Source organism: Netta rufina, assembly GCF_964035555.1.
Source record: "Netta rufina genome assembly, chromosome: 10".
NCBI lineage: Eukaryota > Metazoa > Chordata > Aves > Anseriformes > Anatidae > Netta > Netta rufina.
The window spans coordinates 10,314,825-10,331,114 of NC_140133.1; the positions used below are offsets into that span (position 1 = coordinate 10,314,825).

At 67.9% G+C, this 16,290-nt stretch overlaps 5 protein-coding genes across 8 annotated transcripts; 3 read left to right on the plus strand and 2 right to left on the minus strand.

The window, feature by feature from the left end:
• Positions 1–657: 657 nt before the first annotated feature.
• On the plus strand, positions 658–4,550 carry PARP3 (poly(ADP-ribose) polymerase family member 3). 4 transcript variants are annotated; one of them, XM_084292963.1, is made up of 11 exons: positions 658–740; positions 1,178–1,420; positions 1,609–1,734; positions 1,994–2,185; positions 2,567–2,714; positions 2,895–3,121; positions 3,236–3,382; positions 3,516–3,593; positions 3,740–3,917; positions 4,081–4,227; positions 4,316–4,550. In XM_084292963.1, exons 2-11 carry the CDS (start codon positions 1,220–1,222, stop codon positions 4,483–4,485), a joined length of 1,614 nt encoding a protein of 537 aa, XP_084149089.1. In that variant the 5' UTR covers positions 658–740; positions 1,178–1,219; the 3' UTR covers positions 4,486–4,550. The 4 variants fall into 4 exon arrangements, with proteins under 4 accessions (XP_084149089.1, XP_084149091.1, XP_084149092.1 ...); XM_084292965.1 differs by having other exon boundaries at positions 2,579–2,714; XM_084292966.1 differs by having other exon boundaries at positions 2,051–2,185.
• Positions 4,551–5,772: 1,222 nt separating this feature from the next.
• Positions 5,773–7,021, plus strand: LOC311213075 (putative G-protein coupled receptor; the record flags this gene model as incomplete). Its single annotated transcript, XM_084292897.1, has 1 exon — positions 5,773–7,021. Exon 1 carries the CDS (start codon positions 5,801–5,803, stop codon positions 7,019–7,021), a length of 1,221 nt encoding a protein of 406 aa, XP_084149023.1. The 5' UTR covers positions 5,773–5,800.
• Positions 7,022–7,548: 527 nt separating this feature from the next.
• On the minus strand, positions 7,549–12,153 carry PCBP4 (poly(rC) binding protein 4). The gene is made up of 13 exons (XM_084292952.1): positions 12,029–12,153; positions 11,128–11,217; positions 10,890–10,913; positions 10,776–10,808; positions 10,499–10,615; positions 10,255–10,386; positions 9,895–10,023; positions 9,676–9,750; positions 9,505–9,549; positions 9,275–9,350; positions 9,034–9,086; positions 8,725–8,894; positions 7,549–8,411 (listed from the first exon to the last, which is right to left on the minus strand). The coding sequence occupies exons 2-13, from the start codon at positions 11,212–11,214 to the stop codon at positions 8,096–8,098; spliced, it is 1,257 nt and encodes a 418-aa protein (XP_084149078.1). The 5' UTR covers positions 11,215–11,217; positions 12,029–12,153; the 3' UTR covers positions 7,549–8,095.
• Positions 12,154–13,224: 1,071 nt separating this feature from the next.
• Positions 13,225–14,267, minus strand: LOC311212824 (putative protein-lysine deacylase ABHD14B; the record flags this gene model as incomplete). Its single annotated transcript, XM_084292457.1, has 3 exons — positions 13,225–13,457; positions 13,658–13,899; positions 14,060–14,267. 3 exons carry the CDS (start codon positions 14,265–14,267, stop codon positions 13,275–13,277), a joined length of 633 nt encoding a protein of 210 aa, XP_084148583.1. The 3' UTR covers positions 13,225–13,274.
• Positions 14,268–14,630: 363 nt separating this feature from the next.
• Positions 14,631–15,919, plus strand: ABHD14A (abhydrolase domain containing 14A; the record flags this gene model as incomplete). Its single annotated transcript, XM_084292721.1, has 4 exons — positions 14,631–14,919; positions 15,018–15,133; positions 15,325–15,560; positions 15,737–15,919. Exons 1-4 carry the CDS (start codon positions 14,705–14,707, stop codon positions 15,917–15,919), a joined length of 750 nt encoding a protein of 249 aa, XP_084148847.1. The 5' UTR covers positions 14,631–14,704.
• Between the last annotated feature and the right edge of the window lie 371 nt (positions 15,920–16,290).

The following is a 16,290-nucleotide window of genomic DNA, read 5'->3' on the forward strand; positions in this document are numbered from 1 at the left end:
CATGCGCCCCGGCTCCAGAGTGGGGACCGAGGCGAATCAGAGCAGAATGTAAGTGCAGGAAGCACAGCTCTCACTCAGGGAATTTATCTATCTATAGTCAGTTAACACAAACTGTAACTCACTAATTCAGGTGTTGAGGGACAAAGAAGACAACATAAAACAAGCACTAAGCTTTCCTCCCCATTCCCCAGGCTCAGCTTCAGACCACCGCCACCCCCCTGCTCTCCAAACAGGTTCTTCCCCGTCCCTTCCCTGAGGCAGGTCAGGTCACAGTCAGCGCTCTCGGTCCCCTCCTGCAGCTCCTGGCTTCTCAGCCAAGGTGGGCTGCAGACCTTTTGGGGGGGACCTGCCTTGGTAAGGTTGGGCATTGGAAACAAATCGCCCTGTCTGCCCTGGGGGAGGACCTGGGGATGTCCCCTTGCTGGTGTGGGCTTTGGTTGGTGTGGGCTGGGGAGCTCCAAAGCCACCCAGGCGGCACTGTCCCCGGTGTCACCGTGGCAGGAAGGACAGCACGGCATTTTTAGGTGTTAAAAGTCCATGCAGCACGTCAGGCTGCCACTTGTTGCTGTCTCTGAACAGACTCCAAACCCGAGGCCAGCCGCCAGCAACCAGCGGGGCCTCCGGGATGCTCTGGGCAGGCGCGGTGACACTGTTTGGCCGCCTGTCCCCTGGGGAGCCGGGCTGCCGACTGACAGAAACCAGCTGGGAAGCGTTCCTGCCGTCATGTCTCGCCTCCCGAGGTACTGAAGAGAAAGGAGACTCCACCTGCAAAACACAGCTTCGGCACCAGCACGGGTTTGGGTTCCTTGGAGGCTGTTTTCTGAACGGCACCGAGGGGACTGCTGCCCGGAGGCGTGCTGGCCTGCCCGCTGATTCCGCTTGTCCTTGGCTGCTGCCTGCTTTTTTTTTGGGGGGGGGAGGGCTGAGAAATTTTGGCAAGGGCTGCCCCCTGCTCTGTTCCCCTCTCCTCTCTCCCCTTGCTGCCCCCAGCACCCACTGCGAGGAGGGGAGAGGACGGCACGGGAGGCTGCCCGAGCCCCCCCGAGTCCCAGCACCTCGCCCTGCAGTCCCCTCCTCCTGCCTGGCCGTGCTCCCCAGCTGTAGACGTAGGGCAGGCAAGGCACAGCCCAGCCAGACTTTCCCGGAAGGGCACTTGATATCCCTCACGTCCCTGCAGGCTTCTGCTCAGAGGCTGAAGTCACACAGGGACCGCTCGCCCATGGCCCCCAAGCGCCGAGCTCCCCCCACTCCACAGCCCCCAGGCGGGGGCAAGAAAGCAAAGGGGAAGAAGGAGGAGGAGGAGGAGAAGGAGGAGGATGCCTGGAGCTCCACGCTGGCTGCCCTGAAGACAGCCCCCAAGGAGAAGCCCCCAGCCACCATCGATGGGCTGTGCCCCCTGGGTGCAGGGACGGGAGCACAGGTGAGCGTGGGGTGGGGGCACCCAGTGTATGTTGGAGCTGGGGATGGGGTGCGAGGGGCGAGGAGGGAGCCCCTGCCCTGCTGGCATGGGGGCAGCCCTGAGACCCCTTGCAGCCCCCCTGCCCATCCCCAGCTCCACAGAGTTCCCCTCTGCCCCCCGAATGCCACCCTGGTTGCTGCCTGCTGCAGGTGTACGAGGACTACGACTGCACCCTGAACCAGACCAACATCAGCGCCAACAACAACAAGTTCTACATCATCCAGCTCATCCAGCACGGCGGCGCCTACAGCACCTGGAGCCGCTGGGGACGCGTGGTGAGCCCATCCTGCGGCCGTCCCCGCGAGGGGAGCCGTGTCTGGGGTCCCCCAGGCGGCTGGGGAGAACTGGGTGCTCCCTGCCTGCTTCCTCATCCCACCTTCCCCATCCTGAAATGAGAGAGCGAGTGGCTTTGCCACAAGCCCTCCTTGGGGGTGGGGGCATCAAGGACACGTCCCCAGGCTGGGTGACAGCTCAGCAGGGATGTCAGGCGCCCGCGGTTCGTGCTTGGTGCCCCTGACGCTGCGTCTGCTGCAGGGGGAGGTGGGCCAGTCCAAGCTCACGCCCTTCGCCTCTCTGGAAACTGCCAAGAAGGACTTTGAGAAGAAGTTCCAAGAGAAGACCAGGAACAGCTGGGCTGCACGGGAGAACTTCGTGGCCCAGCCGGGCAAGTACACGCTCATCGAGGTGCAGCCGGGGGCTGGGCAGGAGCTGGAGGTCACCGTCAGGGTGAGCGGGCAGCCAGGGCATCACCCGGGGGCAGTGGTTCTGCACTGAGAGGGTGGTCACACACTGCTACAGGCTCCCCAAGGAGGTAGTCACAGCACCGAGCCTGTTGGAGTTTAAGAAGCGCTTGGACTGTGCTCTTAGTCATAGGGTCTGAATTTTTGGGTGGACCTGTGTGGGGCAAGGAGTTGGACCTGATGATCCTTATGGGTCCCTTTCAACTTGGGGTGTTCTCTGATCCTGTGCGTGAGAGCTGAAGCAGCCCACAAGCAGAGATTTGGGGTGATGGGTTGAGATGGGGTAGGAGAGGGCATTGGGGTGGTGTTGGTCATGGCAAGCGGGCAGAGCCAGCCCACAGCTTCTGGCAGCTCAGCGAGGCTTCAGCTGTCCCCACAGGCGGATGGCGTGGACGGGGGGAAGGTCCCCAAGCGGCGCGTGCTGCCCTGCACCTTGGACAAGACCACGCAGGACCTGGTGGCCCTCATCTTCAGCAGCGACATGTTCCGGGATGCCATGAAGACCATGAATATCGGTAGGAGGTGCTGGGGGGATGGGGAAAGCCCTTGCTGATTGTGGCAGAGATGCTGGTGGTCTTCAAAGCGTCCCCTTTGGGGTCCAACCAGGACCACGGCGGGCACCAAGGGAGGAGAAGGGCTGGGGGGTGCCTGGTGTGGGAAGGGGGGGTGACGACAACCCCTCTGCCCCTGTCTAGATGTGAAGAAGATGCCTCTGGGGAAGCTGAGCAAGCAGCAGATCACACGGGGCTTCGAGGCGCTGGAGGAGCTGGAGGCAGCGCTGCGGGAGCAGCCCCCCCGGGCCGCCCGCCTGGAGGAGCTCTCCTCCCGCTTCTACACCATCGTCCCCCACAACTTCGGGCAGGCACGGCCGCCCCTCATCGACTCCCCCGACCTGCTGCGTGCCAAGAAGGACATGCTGCTGGTGAGATGCTGGCCGGCCTGTAGCCAGCGCCACCCGTCCCCGCCGAGCAGGGAGGCGATGCCGTGGCAGGGTCCACGGTCCCCAGTGAGGATGTCCCTTCTGTGTCCCTGCCAGGTGCTGGCTGACATCGAGGTGGCACAGAGCCTGCAGGCGCAGAAGGCGGAGGAAGAGGAGGAGGAGGTCGCCCACCCGCTGGACCAGGATTATGCCCTGCTCTGCTGCCAGCTCTCCCTGCTGGACCCGTCCTCCCGGGAGCACCAGGTGCTGGGGTCCCCACCGGCACGCAGGGACCCCGAGCACTGTGGGGAGCCCTTCAGGTGCCACCTCCTCGGTGGGGACACGGCTGGATGGCTGCCTTGTGGTGACACCGCGTCCCTGCCTCCTTTCCCGGCAGCTGATCCAAAACTACGTGGTGCAGACAGGGAACAAGGCCTGCATCCTCAACATCTGGGTGGTGGCCCGAGAAGGGGAGGTGAGAAGAAGGAGCTGCTGGTCCCCACCTGGGGAAAGCCCGGCCGTGCCCCTGCGACTGGGCTCGGTCCTCAGGGGGGGGTGTCTCGAGCTGGGGCAGCCCCACGTGCCCTGCCCTGGCCAGCCCTTAGCTCCACGTCTCTCCAGGACAAGTCCTTCCAGGCCCACGACCACCTGGAGCATCGGCGCCTGCTTTGGCACGGCACCAACGTGGCGGTGATCGCGGCCATCCTGAGGAACGGGCTGCGCATCATGCCCCACTCGGGCGGCCGCGTGGGCAGGGGCATCTACTTCGCCTCCGAGAACAGCAAGTCTGCCTGCTACGGTGAGCACGCCAGGCCCACGGGGACGCCTGTGGGGTTGGTGCAAGCCCAGATCCCCGTGCCATACACCGGGCCGAGCCCCTTCCGTGCTGGGTGACAGCTGGGTGGGACTTGCTGGTGCTGGCGCTGTCACCCCGTCCCATCCTTTCCCTCCTGTGGTGGCAGTGGGCTGCACGGCCCAGAGGGTGGGCATCATGTTCCTGACGGAGGTGGCCCTGGGCAAGCCGTACCGCATCACCTGCGATGACCCCACGCTGCGGCAGCCTCCTGCTGGCTACGACAGCGTCCTGGCCTGTGGCCGCACCGAGCCGGGTGAGAACGGGGCACGAGGGGCTGAGGGGGGCATGGGGTGGATGGGTTGGGGCTCGGGGTTGATGTGGTGTGGGGTCTTCTCGCCCAGACCCTGCGCAGGATGAGGAGGTGCTGCTGGATGGGAAGAAGGTGCTGGTGTGCCAGGGCAAGCCCGTCCCCATGCCCGCCTACAAGGAGTCCTCCTTCAGCCAGAGCGAGTACCTCATCTACCAGGAGAGCCAGTGCCGGCTCCGCTACCTCGTTCAGCTCCGCTTCTGAGGCCGGCGGTGCTCTGAGCCCCCCGGTCATTCCCTCGGGGTGAGGGATGGAGGGGCCCAGCCTGCTCCAGCCATCAATAAATCCGCCGTGCCCTGTGCCCAGCGGTGCCTCGCTTTCCTGCTGGGTGCAGAGGGGACAGAGTAAGAGTCGGGCACCCCGGTTGGTGTCACCCCGCAGTGTGGGTGGCTCCGGGAGGGCCACAGCCTGTTGCAGCCATCGGTGTCGGCAGACTCGAGGTGAAATCCAACAGCTTGGCCAAGCGGGTTTCCCTCATCGCCGTAGCCAGGCTGGTGCCCACCACCGTGGTGTCAGGACTGCGGAGGGGACGAGGACGAGGGAGAGGTGCTGCTGTGGAGGGGCCCGTCCCCATATCCTCAGCACCTGCCCTCCCCTTGGTGCTGTGCCAGCCACGACGGCCCCACCAAGCCCCTCTCCTCACCCTAAAGCCCCCCAGGGACATATCCATGTCCCCACAGAGACACCCGGCTGTCCCACCCCGATGACAAGTGACATCCCCCTGCGTGGGGGACGCCCTCCTCGGCGTGCCGCCCTCCCACACTTTACGGTGCACTTGGGTGAGGGTCGGTCGGGCCCCACGGGCTGGGGACCCTTGGGTCCCCCCTGCCGTGTCACCCGCCGGCTGCTAGGACCCAGCAGCTCTCCCCGTGGGCCCGCTGCTGGCAGCGGGCAGGCAGAGCCCGGGTGTGACAGCCGGTGCCATCCGCGGCAGGCAAACACGATGACTAACGGGTGACAGCCGCGGGGAAGGGGGGACATAGGGGGGGGGACACACGGACGTGGCCTCCGGGAGCCCCAGTGCCGCCGTGGGAGCAGCGCCGGCGAGGAGGAGCGGCACCCATCTCCCGAGGAGCAGAGGTGCGTGGGTCCCACACTGCCACCGAGGGTCCCACACTGCCACCGAGGGTCCCCCGGCCACGAGGAGGGGGACCCAGAGTGGGTGGGGGTCGTGGGGATGGGGCATATGGGGTTTGCTGTGCCCCCTGTGGGCAGGGGAATGGGGTGGCCGTCAGGTGGGCTGGGGTGCCAGAAGGTGCTGGCAGTGCCAGCCCTTCGCTGCCACCTCTCTGGGCACCTCTCCTTGCTCCAGCATCTCCGGGGCGCTCTGGAGACCCTCCGTGGGTTTCTCCACGGCTCTTCCTTGCTCTGCTCCTTCTCCTTCACACCCCTCTCCCCTCCCCAACAGGCGAGGGGCCTGCTTGACGAGAAGACAGTGGCCATGGCTGCGCTGGGGGACCGCGGGAGAGTTGTCCCTGCCACGCGGGCGCCGGAGCTGCTGGCTTAGCCCTCGGCTGGCATGGCGAGCCAGGGGGGGCCGAACACCACGGACGGCCTCGAGTCGCCCCCCATCCCGGGGCAGCCCGCCGCCCAGGAGGCCGTCGGCCTCCTCTGCATGGTGCTGCTCACCGTCACCGCCTTGGTGGCCAACGTGGTGGTGCTGGTGGTCATCCTCAGAACCCCCCTCCTCAGGAAGTTCATCTTCGTCTGCCACCTCTGCGCGGTCGACCTCCTCTCCGCCATTTTCCTCATGCCCCTGGGGATCATCTCCAGCTCCTCCTGCTTCGACAGGGTCATCTACAGCATCGCCGAGTGCCGGGCCTTGATATTCCTCAACGTCTGCTTCATCAGCGCCTCCATCCTCACCGTCTCCGTCATCAGCGTGGAGCGCTACTACTACATCGTCCACCCCATGCGCTACGAGGTCAAGATGACCATCCGGCTGGCGGTGGCCGGAGTCGTCTTCATTTGGGTCAAATCCGTCCTCATCACCGTCTTGGCGCTGGTGGGCTGGCCTCAAGACAACGGGGCCACCAGCGCGAGCCGCTGCACGGTCTACTGGAGCCCCGGGGCCCACAAGAAGGCGTTTGTCATCATTTTCAGCATCGCCTGCTTCGTCTTGCCCACCGTCATCATCTTTGCTGTCTACTGCAGCGTGTACCGGGTAGCTCGGCTGGCGGCCCTGCAGCACGCACCCCTGCCGGCACAGGCGGCCGTCCCGGGGCACCGCTCTGGCTCCGCTGCCAGCCAAGTGAGCATCGTCACCTCCAGGAGCCTGCCGCTGCCCCGCCTGAGCCCCGAGCGCTTTTTGGGAAGCCACAAGGCCATCCTCACCTTGGTCCTGATCGTGGGACAGTTCCTGTGCTGCTGGCTGCCTTTCTTCGCGTTCCACCTGCACTCCTCCGTCACCGCCGGGGCGGCGGGCGGCGGGCACGGGGAGATGACGGTCACCTGGATCGCCTACTCCTCCTTCGCCATCAACCCTTTCTTCTACGGGCTGCTGAACCGCCAGATTCGGGAGGAGCTGGCCCGGCTTTGGCGCAGCTGCCTCAACCGGCCCCTGGGCCAGGAGCTGTGTTTGGCCGTCTCGGAGGCCTCCGTCCAGGAAAATTTCCTGCAGTTCCTCCAGCGAGCCACGTGCACGCTGGAAACCCGCTCCAGCTGCATCGCCCCCAGCCCCAGGGACCAGAGCAAGGTGGGCTTCCCCATCCCAGGGCAAGTTCCCGAGGAGAGCGGCTGAGGAGCCCGGTGCCACCGCACCGGGGGGGGGGGGGGACCGATCGGCCCCCTTGGACCTCAGGGGGTCCTTGCCCGGGTTTCCACGGCAGATTTCGGGTGCCTTCGTCTCCCTTCTGCACACTTGGATGGATGTAGGATATGGGAAGCTGAGGGGCTCCCACACGGCCACCCCGTTGTCCCGTGGGGACCCCTGCCAGGGTGCTCACAGCGGCCCCCCCGGGCACCCTTCCCCGGCCCAGCTAACACCACTAACACCAGTAACACCAGTCCCAGTAGCTCGGGGACCCTCCCTTGGGGCAGGGAATTGGGCCCACGGCAGGGAGGGGGCTCTGGGGGAGACTTTCAGAGAGCTTGAGACCAAGGGGCCAGCACCCCTGGCCACGGGGCCACCACCCCCTCTCTTCTGTTGTCACCCCCAGAACTGGGGGTGTCTCCAACCCCGGGGGATGGAATTTTTTATTTTTATTTTTGTCACCCGTAAATTTTATCTTTTTATTAAACCATTGATAAGTTACAAAGGAGGAAAAATATAGACTTATATATACAGCATTTCCAAGCCAGCAGGCTCTCGGGGGGGGGGGGGTTGCTGGATGGGAGGGAGACGACAGCCACGGGGCAGCCAGGGGAAGGCCCCCCCACCACAGCTGGGGGATGGGGGACCCCCAAGGGCCCCGTCAGCCCCTCATCAGCGGGATCTGGCCTTCGGGTGCAGCCCACGGGGCCGGGGACGGCAGGAGAGGGGCAGCATCATGGGCAGGAGGGCGAGGGACAGGGGACGAGGGACACCTGGCACTGGGAGGGTGGCCCCCCTGATGGGGACAGCCCCCCAATAATACCAGGGGACATGTAGGAAAGCTTTGGGGGGGGGGAAAAAGGGGGCACAGTGCTGCCAGGACGCGCATCAGAGCAACCCTTTGCTCCAGCAGGCATCGACCCCAGGAGCACCATCCCCTGGGTGCTGGGGTGGGTGCCTGGCAGGGGCTGGGGGGACAGGGTGGGGGACAGGGGGGGTGTCCTCGGCACGGGGTGGCCCCAGGACATCCCCCCACCCACCTTTATCCACCCGCGGAGGGGCTCAATAAGGGGAGAACTTCTGCCGGTCAGCTTTCTTGGTGCCGTTGGCCGCCGAGATCTTGGTCGTGTAGGTGGCGGTGCCGCCGTTGGCACCCGCCACGGAGGACGGGGACAGTGCCAGGAAGGAGACCGGCTTCAGGCCGATGAAGTTGGAGAGGGAGAGGGCGTACGGGGAGCCCAGCAGGGCCGGCGGGGGGGCAGCCACGGCAGGCAGGGCTGCGCCCGAGCCCGGGGCGAGCGGCTGGGAGAAGCCCACGCCGAGGTCCACGGAGCCAGGGCCGGGTGGCACCTGGGAGGTAGATTTGGCCGTCTCTAAGCTGGGGGGGGGGGCAAGCACGATGGGTAGGGTGGTGAGGGGCACGGTGATAAATTACGGGGGTCACCTGCCCGCTGTAGGGCACGTAGACCCCACGCCCCCCATCCCTTGTGGCACGGGTCCCTGCGGCGCATCCTGGGCACCCCACTGGGGGGCTGAGACTCTGTGGGGTCCAGGGCCCTGCCCTATTGCCTGAGGACCTCAAGGTACCCACCTGCACGTGGAGGGGGTCCCCAAAAGCTGCGGTGCTGGGCGGTGCCACTCTTGCAGCCAGCATCCCCCCCCCATTCCCCGGTGTTTTTTGGGGAGCTTACCAGGCGGTGATGAGGTACTGAGCCAGGGTGATGCTGACGGGGGACCCGGTGATGGTGACGTGCCGCTCACTGGAGCCCTCGGTCTGGTTCCCGATCTTGATGTGGGCGCCCGACATCTGCCGGATCTCGCTGATCTTGCTGCCGTGCCGGCCGATGATGCAGCCGATCAGCTGGGGGGGGGGGGACACACACAACCAGGCTGAGCGGGGCCAGGGGGGAAAATTGGGACTTGGTGAGGAGCAGGGAGCCCCCAGGGGCTGCAGAGGGGGGTGCAAGACACTGGTTCCCCCCCCCAGGACCCACACGTACATCGTTGGGCACCAGGAACTCCTGGGAGCTGCTCTGCGAGCTGGAGTCCAGGCCTGGAGGGAGAGGTGGAAGTGTTAGGAAGACCCCAAAAAAAAGGGTCTTGGGGTGGGGAGGGCATCCCAAGGAGATGCGACTGGGGAGGGCACAAGGGATGGGGACCCCCTCGGCCTTGCCAGGGCCAGGAGTAGGTCCGAAGGGGCATAGATAGCCCCGGGGTGCCCAGCCCTAATGGGGAGCTCACCTGGCACCATGGAGGGTGGGTGGCCCAGGGGCGTGAAGGGCACCGTGTGCCCCGACAGCTGCTGCAGCTTCGTGACCTGCCCGGGCGTTACGAGGAGAAGAAGGCGTTAGGGCTGATGGCAGAGCCCCCTGATCCCCCAGGCTGGGCTCTGGCACACACCTCGTGCCCACGGGGACGTCCCCCGGGGGTCCCAGCGGTGCCCCAGCACAGGGGACAGGGACAGGACTCACCTCTGCTGGAGAGACCCCACCGTACTGCCCCTGCATGGAGAAACCCTGGGGGGGGGGGGGACGATGGGCGTCAGCTGGGGGCCACGGGGGGACAGAGGACAGCAAGGAGACCCCCGCCCCCAAACCCCGAGCCCACCAGAGCCACCCCTTACCGGCCCCGAGCCCCCTTACCTGGTTGGCAGAGAGCAGGATGGTGCCCAGGGAGAGCCCGGGGTGGTAGGGGATGGTGGCCCCCTTCGGAGGCGACTGGATAGGGAGGGAAGGAGGTGGAGGGGATGAGATGGGGTCGGGTTCCCCCTCCCCATTCCAGCACCTGCTGCCTCCCACAGCACCGGCGGGCTGGGCAGGGGTGCTCCCAAGGGGCTGCCGTGCCCGGGGCTGGGCGGCTACCTCCAGGATGACGGCGCAGATCTGCCTGACGCACTGGATGATGGTGTCTGGCACCCCCGAGACGGTGACGGCGCGCTCGGTGGAGTTGGGCAGGAGGTCGCCAGCCACCTGCACCTGAGCCCCCGTGCTCTGGGGGAGGCAAAGGGGGCTGCTGAGGGGGTGGAGGGGGGGGGCTGCGATGCTTCTCGCTCTCCCCCCAACCCCTCCCGGGACATTTGTGGGATCTGTGGGGTGATGCTCTGCCTCCTGCGTCGCTTCTCGGGGAGTGCGGGGGCACCCGAGCCGTGGGGCGAGCGACGGGGCCTCAAACCCCCGGGGCTTGGCCTCCCCCCTCACTGGGCCCGGCATCCCCGTCCTCACCTCCCGAATCTCTCTGATCTTGGCTCCGGCCTTGCCGATGAGCGAGCCGCACTGGCTGGCGGGGATGACGAGGCGCAGCGTCACCGGCGCCCTGCCCGCCGCGGCCCCCTCGGCGCTCCCTGCTCCCAGGTCCTGAGGAGGGGACAGGGGGGACAAGGGGGGACACACGAGTGTGGCGTTGCACCCCCAGGCATGGAGGGGATGGGGGGCACCTTGCTGGGGATAGGATGGGGGGGCTGCCCACCTCCTCCAGCTTGAAGGCGATCATGGAGACGGCTCGGAAGACGGCATCGGTGGAGCCGGTGATGGTGGTGATGCGCTCGGGGCAGGAGCCCTCCGAGATGGTGATGCGTGCGCTGCTCTGGGGACGGTGGCACGCCCCGTCAGGGCTTTTCCTTTCCCCGTGCCCCCTGGGCTATCCCCATCCCACCACCCCGTGCGTCCCAGGGGGGAAAATTGGGGTGCCAGACCCTGGGAGGCACCGGGACAGAGCAACCCGCAGCCGCCCGGTACGCCCTTACCTGCTCTCGTATCCTCTTAACCGTTTCTCCTTTCTGCGGGGAGAGGAACGGGGCCGGTGGTCAGGGCCAGGAGCCCCCGGGGGCCAGCAGAGCCCAGGGCCCCCCAGCTCTTACCTTGCCGATGATGCTGCCGATCTCCTGCGGGAGCAGAGCCCAGGGCAGCCCCGTTAGTGGGCAGCGCCCCAGCCCGGCCCCGGGGACACGCAGCCGGTGACACCGGGGCAGAGCTGGCGGGGGGCGAGGAGAGCCCGGGTTTAGGATGGGGGCGAGGAAACCTCCCGGAGATGCTCATCCCAAGGGGGTGGGCGCTCCAGCACGGCCCCCACCCCACCCCATCATTTCCAGCAGTTACCTTGCCGTGCATGAGCATGCGCAGGGTCAGGGTGATGCTGAGCTCCGGCTCCTCGGGGCCACCCTCCGTGCCGCTCGGCGATGCCATGGCCTGGGGAGGACACGGGGGGGGGAAAGACCCTGATTCTGGCCCCCCCACACCCTAAAGAAGAGGAGAAACTGAGGCAGGGGCCGGCTGCCTGCAGGGGAGCGGGTAGCAGGAGGGGGGTCCCGCTTTGCTCGCCCACCCTGCCCAGGGGGAAACCGAGGCCACCGCGTCCCCGGGGACCCCCCGAAACCCCTTCAGCCCCCCGGGCTGGGGGCGGCTGGCTCGTCCCCGCGGTGCCAGCAGGGGAGGGGACAGCAGGACAGAGGGCCAGCAGGACAGAGGGACAATCGCCGCGTGTCCAGCCACGGGTGGGCGGCCCCGGCGGCGATGCCAAGCGGGGCTGGGGAACAAAGCGCCCGTGTCGGGGCCAGCCCGGGGGGGGTGATGGTGGTGGAAGGGGGGGGGGGGGGCACGGTTATTTCGGGGGCTGCCAGGGCTCCCCATCGGGGACACGTTTTTTTGGGGAGGTGGGGGAGGAGGGGGGCATCTCTGCACCCCCGGGTGAGCGGCACCGGGGAGAGAAAAGGGGACAAAAGAGGGGATAAAAAGGGGGGGAGCAGGGAGGTGGGGGGGGGAGTGTCCGTGTGTGTCCCCCACCCCCCCCGCCCTTCAAGGGGAGGGAGGGAGCGGCAGGGCCGGGGGCTGGGTGGCGATGGGCGCCTCCCTGGGGGCTGAGCAGCCCCGAGGGGGACAGGAGGAGGTTGTGGGGTGGCAGGGGACACAGGGCAGGCCCCCCCCTCCCCAATTTCCCAGAAGGAAACGTGCGTGTGTCCTCCGCCCCCCCCCCCAGGGTGCCACCCCCCCCCCCCGGTACCTCTCCGTGCTCCCGGTGCCACCGCCGGCCCCGCTCAGTGCCACATCGCTGCCGGTGTCGCCGAGTGCCACCCGGGGCAGGGACAATGAGCCGCTTGACGGGCTGGGGCCAGGCTGGCAGCCCCGGCCCCCACCCCGGCCCGCTGGGGCCCCCCTCGCTCTTCCCCTCTCCCACATCCCTCCCTCCCTCCCTCCCTCCCTCCGGGATCCTATTACAGCGGATAAGAGACACTGAAGGGAACAATGCACCCTGGGTAAGGCCATCTGCCACCGCTGGGGACATTCCTGTCCCCCCCCCCCCCTACACCACCAACCCCCCCCCCCCCCTTTGGCTCGCACATCGCCCCTCTTTGTAATTGCATTTTGTTTCCTGGAAGCCGATCAGCTGGCAGGGCTCAAGGGCTCAAGGGCACCGGGCGGGCAGGGCTGGAGATGGCAGCCCGGCACCCAAGGGTGCTGCTGGCAGCACCCCACAGCCCGGCTGGGTGGTGGGAGAGGGATGTGGTGGTCAGGACCCCCCCACACCGTGCTGGACCCACTGAGGGCAGCGGGATGCTAGGAGGCTCCTGCCCCCCAAGCAGGTGCCCCCAGCGCTGCCACCCCCCTCGCCCCCGCGGCCCCACTAAATCCTCCTGGGCCCTGGTTAAGCAGCTAAAGCCCAGGCAGGCTTGGAGGGGGGGGGTATGGGGGGCAAGATGGGGGGTGGCACCCCACTGCTGGCCCCATCTGCACCCCGAGTGGCCGGCTCGGCAGCTCCTTGGGGGGAAAGGCAGGTGGTGGGCACGGTTTGTCCCTCCGTCTGTCCGGCCAGGCGTCTGTCTGGCCTCCCCGCCCCTCCATCTGTTCCCGGCCATAAATCCCCTGGGGCGCTTTGAGCACGCTGCTGCCACCGTGGGCAGGGGACAGCCAGGGCTGGCAGTCACCTTTTAAGCCCCTTCGGGATTAAACCTGGGGGTGGGTGCGCGGCCAGAGGGGTGGGAAGAGGAAGAGGAGGAGGAGGAGGAGGAGGAGAAGGAGGAGGCCGGGATATGGGATCAACGCCCTGTGGCCAAACACCCGGCTGTCCTGGCCCTCCTGGGTGGCTGTCACCTGATGTGCCCGACACGGTGGCCACGGAGGAGAGCGGAAAGCCAGGGGGGAACCGGGGAGAAGGAAGCGGGAGGGCAGCAAAAAAGCTGGTGGCTTTATTTGGTCCCGGTGCGGGGAGCGGTGCCAGGCTCCCCCGCTGGCCCCGCGCCCCGTGCCGCTCACTCCAGCTGCTGTAGGAAGGCCAGGAGCCCGCGGTGCCACTCCTCGGGTTTGTCCAGGTAGCAGGCGTGCCCGGCGCCCTGCAGCACCAGCACCTGGTGCTCGGGGAGGTGCCGCAGGTTGGTCAGGCTGGCCTGGCCCAGCTCCACGTCCTGGTCCCCGTAGACGATCAGGGTGGGCGTCTGCAGAGGGGGAACGGGGTGCAGGGTGAGGCAGGGAGATGCTCGCCCTCCTCCCTGCCCACCGAAGCATCGTGTGGACGGCAGAAACACCTCCGATCTCCGTCCCTCAGGACATGGGGACGGGGATGGAGATGCTCCCGGCCCAGGATGGAGACGGGAGATGCTCCCACCCCCCTCCTCGTGCCCCCCGTTTCCCTTACTTTGACCTGGCCATACTGCTCCGCCGGGAACTTGTCGGTGCAGATGGGTGCCACGGGCACGTAGGCTTTCACCAGGTGCCCGTGCTGGAAGAGGAAAGGCAAGGAGTACATGCCGCTGAGCGAGGGGCTGACCACCACGGCCGGACCGAGCCCCAGCGCCTCCACCACGGCCTTCAGGAACCCCCCCGGCGCCGGCTGCCCCACGGGCGCGGGGGCCACGGCGTCCTTGGAGCGCCCCAGCCCTGTGGGGTGGGACAAAAAGGGGACGTCACCCCAAGGCCCGTGCCACACGTCGCCCACGGGACGACGGGTGGCACCGGCGGCTCGGGACTGTGCCACCGGGCACCGGGGGTGGCACGAGTGGCTCCCACCTGCCGGTGCTCGGTGCTGCCCGTGCCTTACCGGGCAAATCGATGGCCACGGCTCGGTGGCCGGCATCAGCCAGCACGGCCAGGGTCTGCAGCTGCAGCCAGGTGTCGGAGGAGAAGCGGATGCCGTGCAGCAGCAGCACGCTGAGCCGCGGGGCACGGCCGCCCGGTTGGGCCTGCCGGTAGAAGAGGCTCTGCCCCGCCACCTCCACGGTGCCCTCGCTCAGCTGCGGGGTGGCCATAGCGAGGGGATTTGGGGTGTGTGGGGTGGGTCCCCGCGCTCCTTCGCCTCCTTCCGTGCCCCGCTCCGCCTCGACGGGCCCCGGGGGCAAAGGGTGGCGGAGGCGGAGAGCGGCGGGGCCGGGCGGGGCCAAAAAGGGGGGAGGCGAACCGAGCCGAGCCGTGCCGAGCCGTGCCAAACCCGGCCCGGCACAGCCGAGCGCATCCGCTCCTTCCAAGCCGGGCGGGGGCAGCGCACGGGTTGGCACCGGAGGGGACCAGGGGACACCGGGGGGGGCCGGGGGGGGGGCCGGGGGTGCGAGGGGCCGGGCTTGGCCGCGCTCCACCGCCCCTACAGGCGGAGCCTGGGGCCGGCAGCACCGAGGAAGCGGAGGATCGGGGGCCCCGGTGGGGAGCCGGGGGCTCCGGGGGGCTCTCCCCGAAGCCCCCCAGCGCTGCCATGAGCCGCAGCCGCCCGGCGCTGCTGGCCCTCGGGGCGCTGCTCGCCTGCGCCCTCGCCCTGCTGCTGCTGCCCTCCGCCCTTCGCCGCCCCCCCCCGGCTTTGCACCGCGTTCCCCCGGCCAACAGCACGGTGCGGAGAGGGACGGCGGCTGGCACCGGCCCCGCCGTCGCCTACCGGGAGGCAACCGGGCTCCGCGCCCCCGGCCCCGGCAGGTGGGTGCCCCGTGCCCCCGGGGGATGCTGGTGGCCGCCCGGTGCTGCGCGCACGGCCCGGTGCTGAGCCCCTTGGATGCCTCTGTGCCCTGCCCCAGGCTGGATGTCCTGCTGCTGCACGGCCAAGCCTTCAGCTCCGCCACCTGGGAAGCCCTGGGGACGCTGGCGCTGCTCGCCGGAGAAGGGCACCGCGCGGTCGCCATAGATCTGCCCGGTAGGACCGTGGGGCTGCGCTCATCACGGGTGTGAGCGGGCTCTGGAGCTCCTTAGGGAGCTCTAGGGCTGGGCTGTCCCTGCGGGGTGTCACCCAGCCGGCCACCCAGACCCTGTGTGACCCTGCTTGGAGCTCCTGGGGCTCACACCAATGCCCGTTTTCGCCCACCTTGCACCCTGTGCCCACGCCAGGCTATGGGGACTCGCCCCCCACGGGGACGGTGGCCACACAGCAGGGCCGGGTGGCCTTCCTGGAGCGCATCCTGGAGGAGCTGGGCTTGCAAAGGCCCGTCCTCGTCAGCCCGTCCATGAGCGGCCGCTTCGCCCTGCCCTTCCTCCTGCTGCACGGGGACCGCCTGGGGGGCTTCGTGCCCATCGCGCCCGTGGGCACCCGGGACTACGCCGTGGGGCAGTACCGGCGGGTCCAGGTGAGGTGGTTGAGGTCGTGGAGGACGGAGGATGCTGAGGATGGAGGATGGGAGCTGTGCCCTCAGCTCGGGGGGCGCTGGGCTCTGCCCTCCCTCAGCTTCCCAGAGGGCTGAGGCGATGGGTAGGGGTTGGCGTCTCCCTCCCCGACGTCCCGAATCTCTCCCCTCTTCTTCAGACGCCCACCCTGATCCTGTACGGTGACCGTGACACCCACCTGGGCCCCCAGGCCCTGCAGAGCCTCCGGCACCTCCCCAGGCACCGTGTGGCCGTGCTGCCTGGCGCTGGCCATGCCTGCTACCTGGACAAGCCGGGGGACTTCCACCGGGCGCTGCTGGGCTTCCTCGGCCAGCTGCAGTGAGCGCGGGCTCCGTCCCCACGCAGCGGAGGACGGCGGGGTGCTGGCACCCTGCTTTGTCACACAGCCGGGCCGTTTGTCCCCGTGCCGTGTTCGGTGGCAGCGTGCCCGGCCCTGAGGGGCAGCAAGGAGCTTGGGGGGGATTTCTCTGAACACCACCCTTCCTACAGCAGCACCTGCCCCAGCATCTGGAGGTCCCACGTTGCTTTGATGAATTTTGAGAGAGGTTTCGCAGCCACGGGGCATTCCCAGGGGGGTGCCCCTGACCTGGGCATGTCCCCCCGGTGTCCCCCTCCAGCACCATGCCTCTGAGTGCTGAGCTTTGGGGTGATGGGGACGGCACGGGACGCAGCCATTGCCTTTTGGGGGGCGAG

Bases quoted from the DNA above. Each gene is read 5' to 3' on its own strand.
- PCBP4 (XM_084292952.1), bottom strand. From the start codon at position 11,214: ATGGCATCGCCGAGCGGCACGGAGGGTGGCCCCGAGGAGCCGGAGCTC. The intron at 8,895-9,033 runs GTACGTGTGGGT...CCCCCCCCCCAG, and splicing joins AGTTCCTGGTGCCCAACGAT to CTGATCGGCTGCATCATCGG. The intron at 8,412-8,724 runs GTAAGCTCCCCA...CCCCCCCCCCAG, and splicing joins CAGTACCTCATCACCGCCTG to CTTAGAGACGGCCAAATCTA.
- PARP3 (XM_084292963.1), top strand. From the start codon at position 1,220: ATGGCCCCCAAGCGCCGAGCTCCCCCCACTCCACAGCCCCCAGGCGGG. The intron at 2,186-2,566 runs GTGAGCGGGCAG...GCGAGGCTTCAG, and splicing joins AGCTGGAGGTCACCGTCAGG to CTGTCCCCACAGGCGGATGG. The intron at 2,715-2,894 runs GTAGGAGGTGCT...GCCCCTGTCTAG, and splicing joins CATGAAGACCATGAATATCG to ATGTGAAGAAGATGCCTCTG.